Here is a 20,590-nt window from a genome sequence, read left to right as displayed (position 1 = left end):
AGTAAGGTAAGGCCCTTGGGTGGCGAGCCATCTACAGGACCAAATTAATGTTCAACATACAGGGAAGGGAGCCTAGGCGGGTTGCGGGCGAACGTGGCCGCAGGAACAGCAGGCAGTTCTCCGTTGCTCTCGGCGGCGGCGGGACCGGCGGTACTGGTAGCAGGAGCAGGAGCAGCAGGCCTGTTATAGTTAGCCAGGACGCCGAAATTCTCGCTGAGCGTGGCCTCGCCCTCGCTGACGTTGTCGCTGCCGCTGCCGGCATTGGCGGCGCCGCCCTCCATCTGGCGCGCTGCGTTGAAGCGGCTCACGGAGGGGGCCGAGGGGGGCCGCCGAGGTGCCGTAGAAGCTGGAGGCGGCGGGGGTGGCGGGGGTAGCGGGGGTAGCGTTGACGGTGACGCCGCCGGCCGCGGCGGCGGCGGCCTGGGCCTGGCCCTTGTCGGAGAGCTGCTTCTGCGACTGCTGGCCCTCCTCGTCATTGCCTTTGCCCTTGCCCTTGGAGAAGAGGCCTCGGACCTTGTGCTTGCAGCGGTAGAACTTGTTCGTGACGGCGTTGAGGACGGGCTTGTCCCAGGGCATCGGGAGCCAGGGGAAGTTTTTGCGCCGAATGTCGCGGAACATAAGGACGGCCCCGAAGAGGCCGAGGGCGCCGAGGATGCAGATGGCCCACTTCATGGACCGCCCGTCATACTCCCACTGGTTGAGCTTGTAATTGGGGTCGACGGCGGTGGTGGCGTTGGCGCCGGCGGCATCGCCGTTGGCCACGCGCGAGAGAGCAGGGGTCGGAGCGGTGGTGGTGGTGATGTTGGGATAGAGCGTGAACATCATCTTCAGGGCCGATGGTGGCCGGTTGTGGTCGATCGGCTCCTCAACACGGCCGCCGGGGCACAGGCGGTGGTGCTGGTGTTCGGGATCCTTGCAGAAGGGCGGGATGAGGGCCTGTTCCTCCATCTCTTCCTCCTCCGCGTCCTCGGCGGCTACCTCCTGGGTTTCGTCATGGCGGGTGCCGTTACGCAGGCGGGCGTGATCAAAGGGGCAATTGGGGTCGGGCTTGCCGTCGGGATCACCACAGTGAGGTGGGATGACGCTCCGCTCCTCGACCACGGCTTCCCCGGACGACACGGCAGCAGGAGGGGCCGTCTCCTCGTGGTTAGGGGGAGAGTCAGCAGCAGCCGCAGCTGGGTTAGGAATACTTAAGCCTAGGCCCAACCCTAAATCTAACCCTAAACCTAGGCCTTTAGGGTACACGAGCAGTCCGTCCTTCTCCTCGGCGACGATTTCCTCCTCGGGCTGCATGTCGGTAAAAGGATCAAGGCCATGACCACTACCAGGAGGTCTAGGAATCGGATTAACCTGATGCGGGCAAATAAACCTAAATAGTCCCACGCAGCGGGGCAGCTTGCCCTTGCGCTGGCCGCGAGGATCAATGGGATGCATGGTTGGTTGTTCCTTTTTCGGCTCGTCTTGCTTTGTCTTGTCTTGGTCCTGTCGTTGTCTGCGGAGGGAGGCTACATTGTTGGCCGCGAACCTGCAGGCCGTTGGGGAGGCTAACGTGACGTTGCCGCTTCGTCCTGCGAGAAGAGGAGGGAGAGAGAAAGGAGCTGGCGGAGCGTATGGGAGAAGATATAAGCGATGGGGAGAGCTAGTAGACGAGAGAGAGAAAATAAATGAGGCTTAGGGCAGAGAAACTTGTTCTGTGATATACCAATGTGGGAGGCCATCCAAGAAAGGAGAGCTCTTTTTCTTTTCTCCATCATTTTGCTCACTCCCCAAGTAGAGTTCTTGCGCGCAGGACGCTGAATTTGGCTGGGGACGAGGCATATACAAAGTCAAATCCCCGTTCTTTAAGTGTATGCATACTTACCTGGCCCATCTCCATAGCAGGACGTATCGGCGGTGCCATGTGCGGATACCACCCGCGCTTGGTATCGCTATCCATGTTTCGGCGAAGGTGACTCCAGGAGTCAATGCTAGACAAGCTTTGACAGAGCCCACGATGTTCCCACTACGTCCTCTGCCTCCGACATGCGTTGACAGCGGAACGTACCAAGTACGCTCGAGGGTTTATCCATCTGGCCTACGCACTAGAAGCAATTAGGGGCCAGAATCGATGCGGACTTGATTAGGGCTAACAAAAACCAGCTCACCATGCTCAACTCTATCGCAAGCCTTCCCCCAGAAAGGTGCGCGTATTCCATTCGAGAAAATCCGGGGTAACCGCTGCACAGTACCCTAATCTTCATCGTTTCACGGCGGGATAATGAACAGTGTGGGCCATAGGGCTGAGTACTAGCAAAGGTTTTAAGTGATGGTCTGCCCAATCATTAATTCTATGTAACTCTATTCGAGTCGCCAAATCCGATTTCAACGTCTTGAAAAATGTGCTTCCTCTTTTCCATGTCTCCCCTAGAATTAATATAGGCATCGTTGAAAAAGACGAGATGCTTACCCTCGGCAGGCAGAGGGGTATCATAACACCCCACTCCTAGGTTGCACTGAGTAGATCGATCCCTTGATGGTCGAACCTCTCAATCCACCTCATCGTCATTGCTGTCGCCCTTGGTAGCCTTACCAGTGTCCAGCCCCTCCAGCTTCTTCCGCGCCTCCTCCAGCGCCGCCTCGTCCTCCGGCTCATCCGCCGCCTTGCTGGGCTCGGCAGGAGCCTCCCCTGTTTGATGCGACGTATGACTCGCCAACGCCTCAGGCTTCAGCGACCCATCCTCGTTCACGTCCTCCTTGAGGTACAATGTGAAGAGCACCACCAGATAGGTGTCACCGGTGGATTTGTTCCGGAGTACATATCTAAGGCGATGTGAGCGTTTCGGATTGGACCTGGGAGGAAAAGTTGAGTTGAGAATGACGAATTCCAAGAATATCAAAATGTAGGTGTTTTTCTGGAAGGGTTATACTACACTCACCTCAGGCCCTGCCCATCCCAGTACTTCATGATGGGTAGAGTGAAACCTGGCAGCTTTAGGCTGAAGTCGCCAAAGTCCAGATAGGGATTGTAAAAGTCGACGCCGTAGGTCTTGCCGTGCTCAAACACCCACTTCTCCTTGCTGTCGGCCCGGAGCGCCCACTTCATGCGCTGTTTCGCGCCGTCGGGGGCGCCGATGGCCTTTCGGGCGGCCATGCCCTCCTCGTCGCCGCCTTCATCGAACCAAAGCCCGCCCTTCTCGGGGTCGTTCTCGCCTTGGCCTACATGCACGCTGTTAAAGGAGGAGAGCGCATGTCCGTACAGGTAGGGCTCGTCGGCATAAGCGTCGCCATCCAGACCAGGATCGATCCACCATTTCACAATGCCCATGGCCGTGTTGAAGCCCGGCGGCAAGCGGTCCCGGATAGGATGATCAAAGTCGTTGCCCCACTGGAGATCGGCAGCCGAGATTCCGTTTGCAGGTTGCTTGGCGGCATCGTCGTCGTCGTCGTCGTCTTCCTCCTCCTCCGAGGACGTCTCTGCAGCACTGGAGGCGGCCGGCTTCTTGGGGGTGAAGCGGAAGGATATACTGTACTGGTCCTTGTTGTAGTCATGAGGCGGCTGTGAGAAGTAGGCAGACGTAGTCGGCGAGTTCCTGGGCAAGCCGCGGTAGTTTTGCACCCGGACGTTGAGCTCAACGTCCATGAAGTCGTTGGAGACCTTCAGCGGCTCGGGCGAGTTGACAGGGACCACTTCGTGGGTGTCGACATCGTAGCTCGAGCCTGCCGTCACCCGCAGGATGTACTTCTCTGCGGCCATTTCTGGGAAGCGACAAGTAGAAAAGCCGGCGGACACGAGGTCGCGGGAGGTCGGCAAGTGAGTGCTGCCGTACACAAGCACCTGCTGTGGAGCGATGGAGGGCTGGGCAGATGAGTAAGCGTGGAGGGATCAGCGACCTGGAGAAGATCTATGGGGGGGTCTAAGCTTAAAAGCAAGTTGCCGGGGGAACTGCTGTCGGGTTTCAGTGCCTGGAACAGGAGAGGTCTCAAGCAATGAGGTCTTTTGCTGAACACGAGCGATGAGCCGTCTGGAGTGAAGGATAAGAGGTCTTCTAGACAGGACAACAATCTAGAATATATTTAAAGATGCGACCAAGAAATGGCAGAACAGGGATGAGGGGAGATGAGATGGTACCAGCGAGCTGGTTCCTGGGGGTATGTAGGATTCCGCGGTCATCAGTACAAGTACAGTACGTACAAAGACGGAAAAAAAGAAAAAAGGGTCTTCCTCCTTCTCGTCTCCTTCATTGATGACGTCGAAATTTGCAAGCTCGGACCACCGCCAAGCGTGGGAAATGGTGGCCCGCTTTCGCTTCCGTCCTCAAGCCTCAACCACCGAGCAGCATGACAGGCACATAATCTTAGCCGCGATTGCCTAAGGTATCATTTTAGTCGGTGCCCTTTCGTGTGAGCATGTGACACCAGTCAGCAACTAATGAAGGCTTATCGGAAGTGCGACAATTCAGTCAGACAGACGGTGCTGACGTTGAAGTGGCGTAGCATGGACCGGAAAAGAAACAGAACAGTCTGACCCCGCCAACCCACCATCAGGGCTCTCTCTCAAAGACTGCGGGGGACTCTTCTACACAATTAGTGCTATGCATCTAAGCGATCTATCTGTCTCTGTCACCACCAAAAACCTTTTTGCAACACAATCTTCGAATTCATTAGTATGTACCTACGTACGTAAGTATGTCCTTTTAATGATACAGAGCTGAGATTTGTCCAGCCAGTGTATTTATTGGTCCTAATTGGCCCGAGCTATTGTTCCACAGTGAGACATTGTGTACCAGCACAACAGTCACGACACAAGTAATATTGGTTGCGCGCTAGGTAAGCTCCCTTTCACGGTTTGAGAAAGCTGTCGATATCGACACGCTCAAAGAAGCTGATGTGTCCGAAGTCAACCCAAAACTGCGCCAGCCGATTGTGCGAGATCAGAATGAGCTGGGATTCCATGTATTTATCTGTACATCATCCCACAGTAGTCAGCTTCGACGGGCTCGCTTATCGGACTTCACCCGCATATCAGTGTGATCGCAGTAAAGAGAGGGCAACTCACCATTGTAGAATCCGGTATGCGCAATGTGACCCGTACTCTGAACAACCCGCGCGCCTTCGAACGGATGCTCCTGGGCGATATCCACGAAGCCCGCTTCGCCCAGGTCCTTGGCAATGAAGGTGTACTCGCCCCGCGGCACGTTGGGGTCGCCGGTAAGCTTGATAGCCTCCAGCCGACCCGTGTAGACCCTTTCCTTCAGGAACCGCTCCTCGTACTGGGCCTCTGTTTCTCCCTCAATGCGCTCCAGCGGTGTATTGGTCTCTTCCTCGTCGGGCTGGTTGAGCAGCAGGAACTCGCAGCCGTGCCCGCTGTAGTCCCCGACCCAGATGCCGCGCCACGGCCTCTCCTTGGTCGGCGTGTAGAGTGCAGGGTCTACGGTGGAGTAGGTCACCAGTTCCTCGCCCAGGTGAACCCCCAACGTCGGCGGTCCCATCTCCATCCACTGCCGCAAGCGGAAGCACTGTTCGGATATTTCGGAGCGGGCGCTCGGCTTCCATATCGAAGGCGACGAGCGACATGGGCGGTACGTCTGGATGGGCAAGATCCCCGACGCCTGCCCGTGGACGCGGCGCGAGGCGGGGATGGTGGGCGGGGGCCAGACGAAGCCGTACGGCCAGTCCTCTACCATGACGTCGCGCAGCATGTCCTCGGTGAGGTCTTTGGCGAGGATAATGTTGCTCAGCCGCGGGTCCGAGCCGTGGTTCATGTGCATCTGCTGTTCCGAGAAGAACTGGTGTTTCGGGGCGAACGAGCTGGACCCGGCCTCGCTGCGCACAAGGTTGACCCGGCCCAAGGGGCTGAACTTGATGACGGGTTTGTCGCGGTGCAGCCGCACCTTGGGGTCGAAGTGGTGGATGAAGACATCGGAATCGGCGATCCACGCCTCGTTGTCCTCCTTGTTGCTGATGGCGATGATCTGGTACCCCTCGATGGCGCCGCGCCGCTGGTCGTACTGGACCACGATCATCTGGCCCGGTAGGCCGCGGTCGGAGAACCAGACCTTGTTTCGGGGGGATGAACCAGTAGGGGTCATGGCATATGTAAAGCTCACGGAATGATTCGCAGGGATAGGGCGAGGTGATCGTATTACCTGGGACATTTGCTTGGACATGCCGTTGCCAGTGCACGTCAGTGTCGGCGTGCTGGTGGAACTTCCGACACACCTGCGTGGCCACCGCCAGCTCCACCGGCGTGAGGTAACTCAGAATTGCATCGATGAGCTCTGGCGGCAACTGCAACACATCGCCACTCCCAGAATTTGGCTCGGGAACCAGCACGTCGTCAGGTATGGTAGATTCGTGGATGGCAGCGTCGTTGAGGGCGCTATTGCGGTCGTTTGCGGGGTAGCGCAGGCCGCTGTCTGAAACATCCTTCACAACCGAGACGCTGTCCTCGTACTCCGGGTTGATGCCTGCATACCTGGCTCCAGTGATGAGACCTCGGCGGCCTGAATTTGCGTCCGTTGCGTCCGTTGCTGTTGACATGGTGCCTCGTTTGCAGCGATGCACTCACTTCACGGCTTGATGGTGGCCAAGGGGCGGATTTGCGGAGAAAACCCCCAGATCCCTCAACGGGCGAAAGAAGACTGCCCACCAGAGAAAACCGAGTTATTCAGGCTGACATGGATGCATCGGATCATTAACACACGGCAATAAGGGGTGTACCGAGATGCGCCTGCTTGAGGGAGAAAAAGGATAAGCCAGACCGCAGTGACGAATCGAAGTCGCGTTAGATGGTCTCAATCGGGCTCAGCGTTGGTCCGAAAGCGGATCCCCGTGGATTTGCTGGCCAAAAGTGGTGGCGTCAATGTCAATGGACTTCCCCAGGTAATCGATCGAATTGGATGTCAGCCAGACTTGATGATGGTAGTGACGAATGACAGCAGCTTAATCAGTTGTGTTCTTGAGATGTGGCAAGACGATAAAATGAAACATGTTCGACCGCCGCAGCTCTTCAGTCGGGAAGACATGCACAGCTTTATTGTTTACTTTAGTGTAGAGCTTGGGAGCTGGCAGCCAAAACCCCCACCGCAGTACAGTACTTACCAGAGGGGTCGACATCTCCAGCCAGTTGCCAGCCAAGCCCACTGAAGCCTGGACTCTTTTGCTAGGTTAGCAACTTTGCTGGGCTAGGTTGGTTAGAGATCGGTAGCGAGGTTCCACATGCGTTACGGAGATCGCGGGGAGCCACTAGCCGCCCGTCAGGGCAGGTGGAATGCGCTGTCCGTGGCTGCATGATTCACGATGCTTGAACGGTATCTTCTTGGTGCTCGGCCGATATTCGCGATTGGATCCTGATCAAGATGCTCCTCATCGTGGATTCTTCCTTATCACGTAGCTGCTGCAGTGTGAATCAAGCGTCGGCCGGTGGTCAGCGTCCAGGAAATTAGCCCAAACCTGGAGGGGCAGCCGAGGCTTGCGATGACCCGCCGAACTCGGTGCTTGAAGGGTGTCTCTTTTCGTGGCATTAAACGAACACTGCTGACACGCATGAGACGGAGAGTCTTTATCTTCTAACCACCTACCTAAAGTGACGATGTTTAGATTTTGGATTCTTATCAGCAGCTTTGACTCCTTGCTGATGAATGGAATTGGGAGGGGGTTGGTGCCTGAGGTCAGTATGGGCTTCGAATCGTATCAGGCTCTCGATACATGGCTTTCTGTTCGACATAGAAAGTCGACTAATAACGGGACATATACTTTCCGCCTTTTCCTAGCTTCTGTCTTGAACGGCGAGTAACTCGAATTGTGCATAGAGAAGCATGTACCACACATTACATGCATCAGGGCAATGCAGTAAGGTCATCTCTGCTCTGGTAGCGACATTGCTCTTGAGGTACAGGCGGCGACGATTCATCCTCTGCAAAATGCCCTGTCGACTTGGCGTGAAGACACAGGTTTAGTGCACGATCCGGAGGCTGAGAAGGGGAAAGGGCATCGTGACCAGGCAAGGGCGACGTTTGCAACCAGAATCAGAAGGTGGAAAACAGCTCTACTCTGCATTGCATGCTTGGCCGAAACAGCGCACTCAGCGGACGAAATCCCCCGACAGGGCCGGGTGAATGGACCCTGATCGAATCTGGCCTGCATCTGAGGTATCAACACTGGCACCATCTGCCTCCTCCCTTTCCACACTGCCTTAGGCATCTACGCACATAGATACCGCCTTGCCCGAATACGCTATATGGATACCCCATCATTCTCGTGTCCTTTTAAACATTGATTCTTCGGTGCATCCAAGGGCTGCCTGCGTACTTGGAAGGTGATGTTGGTCCTGGACGAGGTCCAGAGCCCAGACACATGCTGCAAGCACAGACCACAGCATGACGTGGACATTTCCTGCCACAGCGCTTCTGGCAGCTTTTGACAGCGCTAATCACTTGCTCTTTTGGTGCCCGAACCTGCAATAGCGGCCATGCCTTCAGCATACCTTGGGTACCTGACTGCAAAAACTCACCGCGATGCCATGCACAAAGCCCAACAACATACCTTGGAAACAGGAGCGGCGGCCCTAAAATACGAAATTATCGTACTATCATCACTGAACGCTGTATCTACACCTAACACCTAATCTGCCCGAGACTGTACAATTCTCTGTATTGAGTCGTGTTTTGCCGCTAAAGAAAACGAACACTGTCGAATTTCTTATCCGCATTTCTGTTTCTCTCCAGCTTCCACTGTTTTCCCGTGGGGTATTACAGCTTTCAATTGGGGACGACCCTCTCAACCCCCAAGATCCATGCTTACATCTCACCTACCCTCCAAAATGTCCATCTTCAGCCTGCTACCCGACATCCTCCCGATGATCCTCCCCTCGGCCGTCCATGTCACCAAGGCCGAAGATCTCGAGGCCCAGAGGGCGACCAGCAGCCATCCCGGCATGGTCCGCCAGGGTGCCATTGTCGGCAAGAGCGACAAGATGTGTGCAACCGGTGAGTTGGATCTGCCGCCCCCCCCCCATTCCAGCCTGGTGTGACGAGGAACCTATCCATCTCCAATATTCCCTCGTGTCATCTCTTGTGGGATTCGCGGCATTCAGAACTTGGCATGATACTCTTGTGTTCGTTGCGCTAGATGACCTCTCTCTGTCCAGTCTTAACCGCAAAAGCTCGATGCGCCTCGGCCGTCCACCACCACGGCGAGCAAGGTAAGTGAAGGCGCAAAATCCCCATCCTCCTTACATCGGACGCGAAGGTACGTAGACTTGCAGCTGACTCCCAGGAAGACACCATCATCTACGCCGCGTCCGGCACCGGCATCCTCATGACCAACCCGGGCAGCGAAGGAGACCTGGTCAAGCACGAGCTGTCGGCCGGGGATTTCGCCTTCGTCCCACCCTGGACGGAGCACCAGGAAATCAACGACACGGACGAGGACCTGGTCTGGATCCTCATCCGCAACGGCCCGGAGCCGCTGGTCTTCTGGCTCACGGACTGGGGCGGTGACGAGGCGAAAAAGCCTTCTACGGGAGAAGATGCGGAAGCACATGAATGATAATTCAATCTATAATATCGCCCTGCTAAAAAAAGTAAATGACAGTTGCTTTTTCTCATTCATCTCTTCTCGCCTCTTCAAGACTCCGTCCGTGTCTTGCTTTCTTCATTTGGAGCAGTACCGATGAATCACCGCCTTGACTTTGTCGTAACGCTTCTGATCATCAAACACCTGCGCATGGTCCAATCCGTCAAACCACAGGAGCTCGATCCCGTCCTTTTCGAGGTAATCATACCCTGCCTTTCCGTGCACGTCATCAAGAGTGTCGTCAACCTCGGCGCGGTCCGAAACCCCAAGCCCCGGAAGCCAATCCTCGTTCTTTGCCAAGTATCGCGCCACACTCAAGGTGTCGACAATGAGATCCCGCCCCACCAAGCACACAGCGACATTGCGCTGCCGCCTCTCGCCGCTCTCGCCTCCCCGGTGAGCAGCCCCATCATTGCCATTCACCTCAAACGCCCTGTCGTTATCCTTCGCAACCAGCTCCTCCTTCCAGATGATATTCTGCTTCCAGTGAAAGTGCCGCCCCAACGTGTGCGCCGTCCCCGGATCCATGCTGGCAAAGTACCACAGCTGCCACTCGTTGGCGCCCCGCGGCCGCCGCCGTGTGAAGTTGTACGCGACGTCGGGCACGTGCAGCAGGATCGTCACCGGGTCGACCAGGACCACGGCGTCGACCCGCGGGCCGAGCTCACGCGAGTGCAGCATGTGCGTCGCCAGCGCCGACCCGTACGAGTGCGTGACGAGCACGAACTCGCCCCAGCCGTGCGCGGCCAGCACGCGCGCCATCTCGTCCAGGAAGTCGAGCTTGCCCAGCGGCGCCGCGGTCAGCCGGAACGAGACGGGCATGATCTCGAGCGCGATGATGCCGACCTCTCCCTCGCCCTCGTCGCCGTCGGTTTCACCTGTGCCGTCGACGTGCTTGCCCAGGCTGGACAGGAACGAGGCGTACGTCCACAGCCCGACGCCGATGCCGTGCAGGAACACGATGGGCTTCTTGCCCTCCGCCGTGTGCGGGCGGTGCCAGTAGCTCAGCTCGCCCGAGGCCGACCGGTTGCGGGCGAAGAAGCTCTGCATCCGCGGCGGCAGGACCGAGGCGAACTTGGCCGCCGGTAAGGCGTGGTACTCAAACCCGCAGCAGGCGAGCTGGACGTGCGTGGCGAGATCCACAATCCAGATGAGTACGTACCAGATGAAGGAGCGGTACCGCGTCTCGATCGAGTCGAACGTCAGCCTCAGGCTCTGCGCGCTGCCGCGGCCGGGCTCCAGCTCATGGCCCAGGCGCTGCTCGATGAGGTCGAGGTAGCCCGCACACTCGGCCGCCTCGTCCGCGGACTCGGTGCCCGGGCGGCGGTCGAAGAAGGCCCAGAGGATGAAGTCGCGGACGTTGTCGCGGCGGATCTCGGCCGGGTCCGCGCCCAGGAACCACAGGCGCAGGTACCGGTTGAAGTCGGGCACGTTCTCATCGCAGCGCAGGAACAGGGCGCGGCGGTCCGCGGGGGACAGCGGGGGCGGGTGGTCCGCCTCGTCCCACAGGCGCCGGTTGTAAGGGATCCAGAGGAAGAGGTAGTACAGCGCGTCCAGCACGACGTAGCCGAGGGCCACCTTACTCACGGGGTGGGCCAGCGCATCCCAGCCGCCGAGCGCCGCCGTCGCCGCCAGGCCGGCCAGGAGGATCGGGGTCCCGTACTGCAGGAGGACGATGCATAATCGGATGAAGAGCAGCTCGCGCAGGGAGGTTCCGAGCATAATGGCTGGAGCTCTGTCGCGGGGAAAGTATGGTAGAGAGGGCGCCCACTTTCAAATGCGACGGCCAAGGGAAGGTATGTGCATGTGTCGATGCAAATTCGGCACTCTGGTTGGTTCTGGTTCTGGTTCAGGCCTCAGTTCGGCCGGAATCTCCAGATTAAACGGTGTGGCGGACGCTCGCGAACGCTATGTTGCCAAGTAGGCACAGGAAAGAAAACCGCCGCCAATGGAAACACGGTTCGCAATGCTCATCAAAATACTTTTTACAGGTGACACAGGATGTCGCGAATCCTGAAATCGCACGCTCGTTTTTCTATCCAGGCAAGAAATCAATCAGTTTCACTTGTGTCAAACCAGCATATGCCACCCTTGACGGTGTTCTTACAAGTACCTTGCACGCATTGATGGTTGTGCCCGTGCCTGGCCGTCATGGCTTTGCAGTGACGTAGTGGCCCGAAGGCCAGTGCGTGGCTGACAGCGCTCATCGTGGCTCAACCGTGGGACAAAATCCCACTCCTTCCCTTCCCAACGGCATCGACACCTCTCAACAAAAAAAAGAAAAAGATGAAAAGGGACGTTAGCCAACCAAACGGAGCTGTCGCGTCCCCAATAACAGAATACGATGGAATTATCACATGTCATGCCAGAGATTGAACAATGAACGTACGATCCTGATCGACACGACACGTAAGCGACCCGGGCCTCGACTCCGAGGCAGCCACTGAACGTGATTGGGCTGCTCCGTCCAAGAAAATGTCACCCCCCCCGGCTGCCTTCCTTGCTTCCCCAGCGCGGGTCGCAGTGTCTCATTCCACGTGTTTGCCACGTGCTTTGGCAGCCACCATGCCAAAAACGCCACGATTGCCAGTATTGATGTTGCCACAATACGTCCTTGTCGTGATATTTGGCAGCCAGTGCAACTAAAGAGTAGCAAGGTCCTGTAACAGCCAGCAGGGTCTTGCCTTATGCTGTCTTCTGTGCATTCTTTCCCGGTCTCAGCTGTAGCTCCAATGTACCTAGCGATGCTAATATTCCAAGACGTAGCGTCCCATAACCTTTATGGTATCTGCAGGGGTGAGAGCGGAAAAGAAGCGAGTCCAACAACCCTCAGGACGTGTTTACTTTTTGTCAGCCAGCTTAACTTTCTGCCGCGCACGTCCCCTTAAAGGGGCTAGGAGCATATGTCCGGTGACGGCCCCCTTTTTCTACATATCAGCCAACAGTTCAGCAGTGTGTTTACTTCGACCCCTTGGCTGAAAGAGTAAAAAAGCCGGCTGACCGTCATCTCGTCTTTTTCGTCTCGTCTCATCAACCGACCAATCCTATCGACCTACTCAGCTTTTTTTCGATCAGCAGCATCAGCCGACCTTAGTCCGGCTTATCCAGCTTTTCGAGTGCCTTACAGGGCCTTACAGGGCGTAGAGGGGGCGCTGTAAAGGGTGCTGTAAAGGGTGCTGTAGCCTGTAAAGGGTGCTGTAGCTTATAAAGGGTGCTGTGTGGCATTGCTCACGCTCGGTCCTCGAACCGGCGTGCGTTAAAATTGGTGAGTGTGGCATTGCTCACGCTCGGCCCTTAACGTACGCTCGATCTCCCGAAACGTTGATTCTTATTTCGAATAAGATTCGAATAAGCCGGCTGAAGAGGTGCGTGCATCGAAAAAAAGTTAAGCTGGCTGAGAAAAAGTAAACACGTCCTCAGTGTCGCATAACAGGCATTGACTCTGAAATATGAAACCTTCCAACTTCAACTTTATCCCGTAATTCACTGTCGGAGAAGTGCATTCAGGCATAGTTCACGTATATGAGATAGAACGTTCCCAGCCATTTCATGCGTAAATGTAGATTCAAAGATGCTGGCCTAATCATCTCCGATACAGCACAAGACTGGGGTCGGGACCTGGATTGGTCGCACTGGGAGCTTACTCGGTTCATCATACGTTCCCATCTTTACTTTCAAGTAAGAGCGCATGAATGGTCCGGCCATATTTGATTTGTAGAATATGGTAGTCGAGGCAGATAACCTCAGGCGATGTACGGAGACAACTATCCGCAAGAGAGACCTTGTCGTATGTGGACCATGAAGAAAGATAGCTGAGTCGGTATTAATCTTTTCGGTGAGGAAACTGACTAATAGGGATTTGCTCTCACCCCCTTTCTGGCAAGTGTCTTTTAATGGCGCTTGGTAAGCTTGAGGGAAAACCAAAAGCCGATAACTGTAAGAGAGCGAGCAAACTGTTTCCAAGTGTATCTCGATGTAATTCTGCCACAGTATTATTTGGATACTCTGGTTCTGTCTATTTGGCTGTGAACATTCTGCTGTATATTAATACAGCTATGAAATCAATTAATTGGCCGTGTGGTAAGACGACATAAAACACGAAATTGCCATTTAAATATTGTGTGTTTGATAAGAGACGAGATAACTTGACTATACTTCTATTGTCAGTTGCTGTGCTCTCAGCTCGTGACTGTTAATTTGGTGCTGTGTTATGTTTCATCCTTCATTCTATGCACCGCTCAGGGGCTACATGCTCATAAGAGATAGTGTTGATGTAGGTCTGTTCACGTCACAATACAGTCCTGGTAAAGAGAGTAAAGAGATAAAATCATTCTCCAGATGACTCGAACCAGATCTCGAATATCGTGCAGTTGATTGACAGTTTGTATCCTGATTCTCGTCGGGATTTGATAACACCCACCCGCTGGCACTCAAGGAGTTTCGACCATGTGTCTATCTACAAAGCACTCGGATAGCTGTGCTTCGGAGTGGCCGAGCCTTCCGTTATTGCGTCTGCTCTCATATTCGGCAAGATATGGCAATGATGTAGGGAAATGCTTTTGTATTCGTGCATGGCTCTTCTCTACGACTACCTAACACAGCCCAGTTTCTATTGTGTCCATGAGCACCCGGAATGAATACCGCTTACATCGACCTTCCTCAGCTTCTCTTCGCGACACTCGCAAAATCAGTATCGCAGATGTTTCACTGAGCAATTTGCGACTGAAAGCCATAAGATACAGCCTCACGCGCGATCTGGGGAGAGGCCAACGAGGCTCGACTGAGTATCCTGTCAGAATGCCGACTTGGATGAGATTTACGAGCCTTGTTTCTATTACGAAACACCATCGCCTGCATCGTCGATAGATGCTTCTAGAACACGCCCATCGTCCCAGGCCTGCCTCGATGGTGAGCTCGGGTTGCTGCCCGTCAGACCGAGATACTGCATCTATACTTCCTCGTCAGGTACCGCGTAGCTCGGTGTGGGAGTATGCACATAGCCCTTGCCTGGCGCCGTCTTGGTCAGGCAGGGGCAAACAGAACTACCGGCGGTCTATACAAATGTCACATCTCATCCTCTCCGTCTCTACCTAGTCGGGCGACCAATGTACTGAATTGGGCAAACAACTCGGCAAGAGGCTGGGCGACGTGTTGTCGCCCAACGTCAACCAACCACTCTAACGAAAGACACATCACACCCTGCTTGCTGCCTGCTATGCACACCGGCGTCCAACACAGCCTGCAGCTGCAAGGTGGGAGGGCAGCTGGCAGACCGCCCACCGGTGACCCACTACTTTTGCTGCATCGTGGCGGAGACGGAGGTGATGTCTTTTTTTCTCTTTCGGTAAAGTGCAGAAGCTATCGAGTGTATGTACCGGCAAGCAAGTCACTGTGGATGGACAGGACGGAACATGTGAAGAAGGATTGTCTTGTCATCATAAGCAATAGGTAAACCAATAGTTCGTTGCTCCTTTTGCCACTTTGTATCCTGTACGTCGACGTATCTCTGCATACCCGAGGTACCCTCAATCGGAAAATAAACGACGATCGGTCGGAGACGAGACAAGGGCAGGCAGAGGTCGTCCCGAGATCACAATACTTGGTCGGTTGGTAGGTGGTGTGATAAGCTTGAATGGTAGAGACCCCCCCGACCGACCCCCCTGGCTGGCAGTCTGCAGGTTTATTAAAGTGGGAATGGGATGGGATCAAAAATGGCCATGGATCAAACAAATGGAATGTGCCACCACCCGCCACCCCTCTCCCCTCCTCACGGCTCAAGCTGCGTTCCCGGATATGTGGAACCGGAGGAATAAAAACGTAAAACGAGGCACATATACATGCGACACGGCGACGGCACGGACAGGAAAACCAGTAACCATCGAATCGAACATTGTGAGTGCATGTGCAAAAGGGAGGGATGGACGGGGCCGAGCGACGATAAGGAAGCATGCAATGTAAATTGAAGTAACCATGGTTGCAGATTAGGAAGTGATATCATAAACGGTGAGAAAACGCATGACGACTTTGTACATACATACATACATAGTTTTGCAGGCCAATCACAGCATGCCCAGGTCTGGTTGAGGCCGTTGAACGTTGAACGGGTGCGCGCCGCCCGCCAGCAGCAACCGACAGTGTGTTCATAGTGGGATGCCCTGAAGATTACCTGATTGACGCGCCCGGATGCCGCCCAACTTCCTGCCCACTCCACCGCCGTACATTAGAATCGTCGAGAATCGGGTCGGGTTGGGAGAGGGCGGATGTGCCATGTCGGCCAACAAGCATTACGCCCAATCCCTTTTCCATACGGACGGCCCCCCTCCTCAAACACGCCTCCAGCCACCAGGAGACCAGGCACCAGGCGAGGCAATGGAGGTTTCCCCTCCCTCATATGGGTATGGCATTCGATAGCGAGTTCCCCGTAGTGACAGGGAAGGCTAGCACACTGCAAGAGAACGCGGTCACGGTAAGTAAGGATGTCACGCCTCGTTTCGACCAGTCGGACAGATACGCGTAGGTAGGTAGATACGGAAGGACGAGTTGGGGACTTACTCTTTGCCGGTCTGCGTCGCGCAGCAGCAGCACAGCAGTGATGCTGGCCAACAGACAATCTGAGATACAGTAAAAACAATCCATGTCAGCGTTTTTCACCACGCATCGTTGATATGATACATAGGAGAATCGGACACGGCGGGAAGGGTCACGAACCGCAAGACCGACCGTGGTCAGGAAGCCCAATGTCGGGCCTACAACCTTGCACCGACACGGGTTCTGGTCGGTACCGCACTGGAAGCACACGACGGGGAACGGAAGGCAATCCATCTGGTCTGGCCTTGAGACTTTATCGCTAGGATCTACCGTTTCTCCTTATTCGTCTTCGCCTTTCGCCTTTTCGTCTCAATCCTCTTGAAGCTGTTTAGGGGGGCAAAAGTGGCGTGGAAAAGACTTTTCTTTCGCAGCCGGTCAGTACTTTGCTTGGCTTTCGAGGTGGATGCTTTGAGAAGACGCAACGGGTGCTTGGCACGGAATCCGCGAGACCTTTTTTTTTTTTTCTTTCTGTCTCGGCTAGAGAAAAAGTCGAGTACGGTAGCGTTTTGGAGGATATTGCCTTCTCGAGACGTAACTTTTACGAAGTAGTTCGTCGCCGTCGCCGATACGTCGTTTCATTGAGACTTTTCCTGCCTAAACATGACATTGGACCGAAGATGACGTTGAGCTGTACCTTGCATGATGTCACCAAATGCTGCCGTCTTGGCGTAGAGCCGCATGTCACTCAACGTAGCTGACAACTCCATGTGTCAATCAATCATGGTACCAGTTACGTTGCTGCTGGTGGCCGCGGGACAGGGCGAGGGGCAGGCAGGGCGAAGGAGGACATGACTCGTGTCGGTTCAATTACTTGGTTCCAATAACGATCGTTTACCAAATCATTCCCAGGGCCATCTGGGCTGGGCGTTGGAGAGAAAACAACATATCCAAAAGTACCTACGGGAAATACTCCAAAGCAGCAAGACCACTTATCAATGCACGCCCGCCTAGGAAGCTTAGGCCTAAGGAAGCTGTGTGTACGTGGATCGTCGTCTAGGATACGCCTATCGATGGATAAGAAGTACATGCACTCCGTAGACGAAGGGGAAAAAAGCAAAAGCAGCGACTTGCCCAGAGAGGCAAGCCGACAAAACAAAAACCGGGCGATCACTAGGTGCAGGAAACATATGTAAGGCAAGGAATATTGAGGAGGAGCATCAAAATACCACCCACGCAGGAAAAGGTGCTGCACGCATACATCAGTGCGCATCTTACCCATTGGCCCATCAGACCTACAAGTACATGACCTACAGCCACCTGAACTAGCTAGCCTCCTGGGCCCTCGCATAAGAACTGGACCCCTTTTCCTGCAGTGTGAGAAAAGCATTCGGAAGCGTGGGTGAAGAAGCGGCAGTTGGTGGTGGTTGGCTTGCCAATCCGTTGGCGATAGTGCAGCCAGGTGAACGGCCAACGAACAAACCACGGCTGAGGCATTGAAAAGTCGGTGACTGCAATCGAAGCCATGCAGTGCTGCTGCTGGTTTATTTTGGGGACCTTCGTTTCGCCTAACTGACACTGGCCAGCGAGCGCCTAAGCCAAAAGCAACCCCTCCTGGCCTTCCAAGCCCCTCCATCAAGAGACTTTACTGTATGTAGCTAAAGGAGACCAAGCGCCCCCCCACTGCTCGGTCGCTTCACAAACCGGCGCGGTAGTGGGCAGGGCAGAAAAAGCGTGTGCCGGGAATGGCCTTGTTGATGGAAACGGATCCCTTTTGTGAAAATGCATTGCTGTTCTTTCGGAATTCCGAGTGGGTAAACGAGGGAATCTGGTTAGGAAATCGCATTTGCTTGCTGGCTAGCAGTAGCTCTCGAGTTCGAGGTAGGGGGATTCTGAAATTCCCGCATTATTTTGGGGCGGACGGGCGGATGGAGTGAATCAATCGCGTGTAGTTAGCTGCCGTTGTCCGCTGTAATCGCATCGTACACTGGAATTTGAAGTAGTGGTAGTGAGTGCGGCAGCTGCCCGCTACAATTGAAGGCCTTGCGCCATTGGCAATACAATCACAAAGAGGAGAGTCACGAGAAGAATCATGCAAAGAATGTGTTTAGGTAGAGAAAGGGTTTTTTTTTTTTTTTTCAATTTAACCCAATAGCCTCCGTTGGTATAGGGGGCGATTTAAATCCCCATGTAGGAAAAAGCAAGCTTCGCCTTTGCAGAAGCTGCGCTGTGAACGCCGTGACCTATTCTATGCTGCACCTAACTGTATAAAATCCCAAGTATAGATGTCTTAGACTTTTTTTTTGTGTAGACCGTAACCAATCATTTCCATCGTATAGAGCGTAGTCGTAGTAAGTAATAAAAGGTGTGTAAAAATTATGTTTTCTTCAAGACACAATTTACTCGATGGCGGCGGCGTCGTCCTTCTCGCCCTGGGTGGGGTTGATGGTCTCGTCGAACTCCATCTTGAAGTCATCGCCGAGCTGCTTGCGTAGCGCCGTCTTGACGGCCTCGAGGACGTTGGGGAACACGCCAAAGTTGGCCGGGTTGTTCTCGTCGTTGTCGCCGCCCTGGAAGACACCGGTGCGGACCAGGCACGTGTTCCAACCGTACATGTTGCCGCCGATGATGTCCGAGGCGGGGTTGTCGCCGACCATGTACACGTTCTCGGGCAGCTTCTCCTCGCCGTGGAGGTGCTCCATCCATGACGTAAGCACCTCGTCGGCGTACTTGTACGTCGCCAGCTCGGGCTTGCCGTAGACGACACGCTCCAGGTCGACGCCGGTGACGGCGCGGTACATGGCCTCGAAGCCGATGCGGAAGGTACCCTGCGACATACGCGGGGTCCAGTACTCGGTCGGGCACAGCATGTCGCCCTGGGAGAAGTAAATGGGGATGCGCTGCGCGACGGGGTCCTTGGCCATGGTGCCGAGGCGGCCGTTTTCGCTGCGGAGCAGATCCATGATGATCTGCATGTCGGTCGCGTAGTCGCGCGAGTCCGAGAAGACCATGATGGCCTCGATGTTGACCTTGGAGAAGTCGCGGGGGCGCGAGGTGGCGCGCTCCTCCTCGGTGAATGTGCGGTAGGGGGCAATGGTGGGGTCCCAGGCGACAATGTCGTTGGGCACGACGATGTCCTTGAAGCCGTACTGCTCGGCGACCTCGCGGCACTTGTAGCCCTCGCCACCGACGACGAGGACGGTGTTGTAGTACTCGGCCAGAGCACTCATGGGGGGTGTGGGACTGGATGAACTGCTCCGTGTTGACGGGGTTCTTGAGGATCTTGGACAGCTGCTCGCAGCGGGCCTTCTCGGGCTTGCCGGAGCCGTTGGTCAGGAAGATGTGGGGGATCTTGATGCCCAGCTCGTTGTCGCCGTTGAGGATCTCGAGGGCGCGCTTGCCCTCGGGGATCAGGCGGTCACCGTGGACCAGGACACCGTCAATGTCGAAGGCGAAGGCCATGTTCTTGGCCTTCTTGACCTTCTCGGCCTCGATGGTCTGCACCTGGGCAGCCAGGAGGGCGCGAGTAGGCTGGATCGGGGGCATGCCGGGACGCGCGGGGCGTCCGTCGGCGCCATCGGAGGGGTAGTGTACCGAGGACAGGCGAGACTGACGCTTGGATCTGGGGATGGGCAGCGATGTGCCGAAGGAGTTGCGGGAGCCGCGACGATCCTTCATGGAGGGGGACATGCTGAGGTTGTGCATGTACTTCTGAGCCTCGGAGATGGAAGACCGCGTGGCGGGGATCTCAATGGCGCCATCTCCCTTGTGCTCGCCGGGGATCGCGATGGAGGCGTGGTGTCCGTTGGCCTGAGCCTCCTGGCCCTCAGCGGGGGAGCGGTCACGTTGACCTCGTTACCCTGATCGGCAGACATGGTGATGATGGTAGTGAGGGTGGAGGGGAAGATGGGATGGTGAAGACAGCTGGATGGATGCTGGTGGTATCAAACTGTGGCTAGGTTTGGATGATCGTGTCCGAATAAGTTCGAGGAAAGAGAGTAGATACTGGCCTGGCAGAATGAGTAGGAGATAGATAAACTGATATGATCGAAACCTCTTTCTGACGTTGGTAGGCGGGGGATGCTAAGGGTATTTATTCCCACTATGACGGCAACATTGCACGCATCTCCGGTAGGGACCTCGTCTCTTTTCCCGAATACACTTCCCAGGCGTACTGGTACTAGCTGAATCCGAGATAAAATTCGTTCATCCGTATCCCACTTTGTTGTAACTCCGTACAGTACCGCGGTACATGCCAACTAACTGTATGCAGGTAACTTTTTCCCTTCGCTCGATGGCGATAAGATTCCTCCAGTCTCCTCGCCGGCCGTGCCCCAACAGTGAGTGATAACGGAGACTCCATTATCTTGATGGCTGGCACTGGTGACTGGGGCGGATCTCGCGCTTGAACCAAGAATAACCAGTGGCAGGGTGCGTTGACAGGGTGCCGGCCAGGACCCTGAAACGACCACGTTGGTAATAGCGGTTTGACTCGACCGAACTGGAGGAG

General features: G+C 55.3%; 6 protein-coding genes across 6 annotated transcripts; 1 reads left to right on the top strand and 5 right to left on the bottom strand.

Annotated features, from left to right (window-relative positions):
* Window positions 1-44: 44 nt before the first annotated feature.
* Window positions 45-1,434, bottom strand: PG986_002755 (uncharacterized protein; the record flags this gene model as incomplete). The annotated part of the gene is made up of 3 exons (XM_066838977.1): window positions 45-281; window positions 391-1,175; window positions 1,227-1,434. 3 exons carry the CDS (start codon window positions 1,432-1,434, stop codon window positions 45-47), a joined length of 1,230 nt encoding a protein of 409 aa, XP_066704041.1.
* A 1,091-nt stretch (window positions 1,435-2,525) lies between these two features.
* On the bottom strand, window positions 2,526-3,733 carry PG986_002754 (uncharacterized protein; the record flags this gene model as incomplete). The annotated part of the gene is made up of 2 exons (XM_066838976.1): window positions 2,526-2,799; window positions 2,916-3,733. 2 exons carry the CDS (start codon window positions 3,731-3,733, stop codon window positions 2,526-2,528), a joined length of 1,092 nt encoding a protein of 363 aa, XP_066704040.1.
* A 1,085-nt stretch (window positions 3,734-4,818) lies between these two features.
* On the bottom strand, window positions 4,819-6,519 carry PG986_002753 (F-box domain-containing protein; the record flags this gene model as incomplete). The annotated part of the gene is made up of 3 exons (XM_066838975.1): window positions 4,819-4,940; window positions 5,036-5,987; window positions 6,031-6,519. The coding sequence occupies 3 exons, from the start codon at window positions 6,517-6,519 to the stop codon at window positions 4,819-4,821; spliced, it is 1,563 nt and encodes a 520-aa protein (XP_066704039.1).
* Window positions 6,520-8,800: 2,281 nt separating this feature from the next.
* PG986_002752 (uncharacterized protein) lies at window positions 8,801-9,528 on the top strand (the record flags this gene model as incomplete). Its single annotated transcript, XM_066838974.1, has 3 exons — window positions 8,801-8,966; window positions 9,128-9,181; window positions 9,260-9,528. 3 exons carry the CDS (start codon window positions 8,801-8,803, stop codon window positions 9,526-9,528), a joined length of 489 nt encoding a protein of 162 aa, XP_066704038.1.
* Window positions 9,529-9,633: 105 nt separating this feature from the next.
* On the bottom strand, window positions 9,634-11,277 carry PG986_002751 (uncharacterized protein; the record flags this gene model as incomplete). The annotated part of the gene is made up of 1 exon (XM_066838973.1): window positions 9,634-11,277. One exon carries the CDS (start codon window positions 11,275-11,277, stop codon window positions 9,634-9,636), a length of 1,644 nt encoding a protein of 547 aa, XP_066704037.1.
* A 7,202-nt stretch (window positions 11,278-18,479) lies between these two features.
* PG986_002750 (HAD-like domain-containing protein) lies at window positions 18,480-20,334 on the bottom strand (the record flags this gene model as incomplete). The annotated part of the gene is made up of 3 exons (XM_066838972.1): window positions 18,480-19,292; window positions 19,348-19,905; window positions 20,320-20,334. 3 exons carry the CDS (start codon window positions 20,332-20,334, stop codon window positions 18,480-18,482), a joined length of 1,386 nt encoding a protein of 461 aa, XP_066704036.1.
* Window positions 20,335-20,590: the final 256 nt, after the last annotated feature.

Source organism: Apiospora aurea (assembly GCF_038362705.1).
Source record: "Apiospora aurea strain CBS 24483 chromosome Unknown utg000002l_segment0_segment0, whole genome shotgun sequence".
In the NCBI taxonomy this organism is placed as follows: Eukaryota; Fungi; Ascomycota; class Sordariomycetes; order Amphisphaeriales; family Apiosporaceae; genus Apiospora; species Apiospora aurea.
Note: the sequence above shows the minus strand (reverse complement) of the source record. Positions and strands in the feature narration are given on the sequence as shown.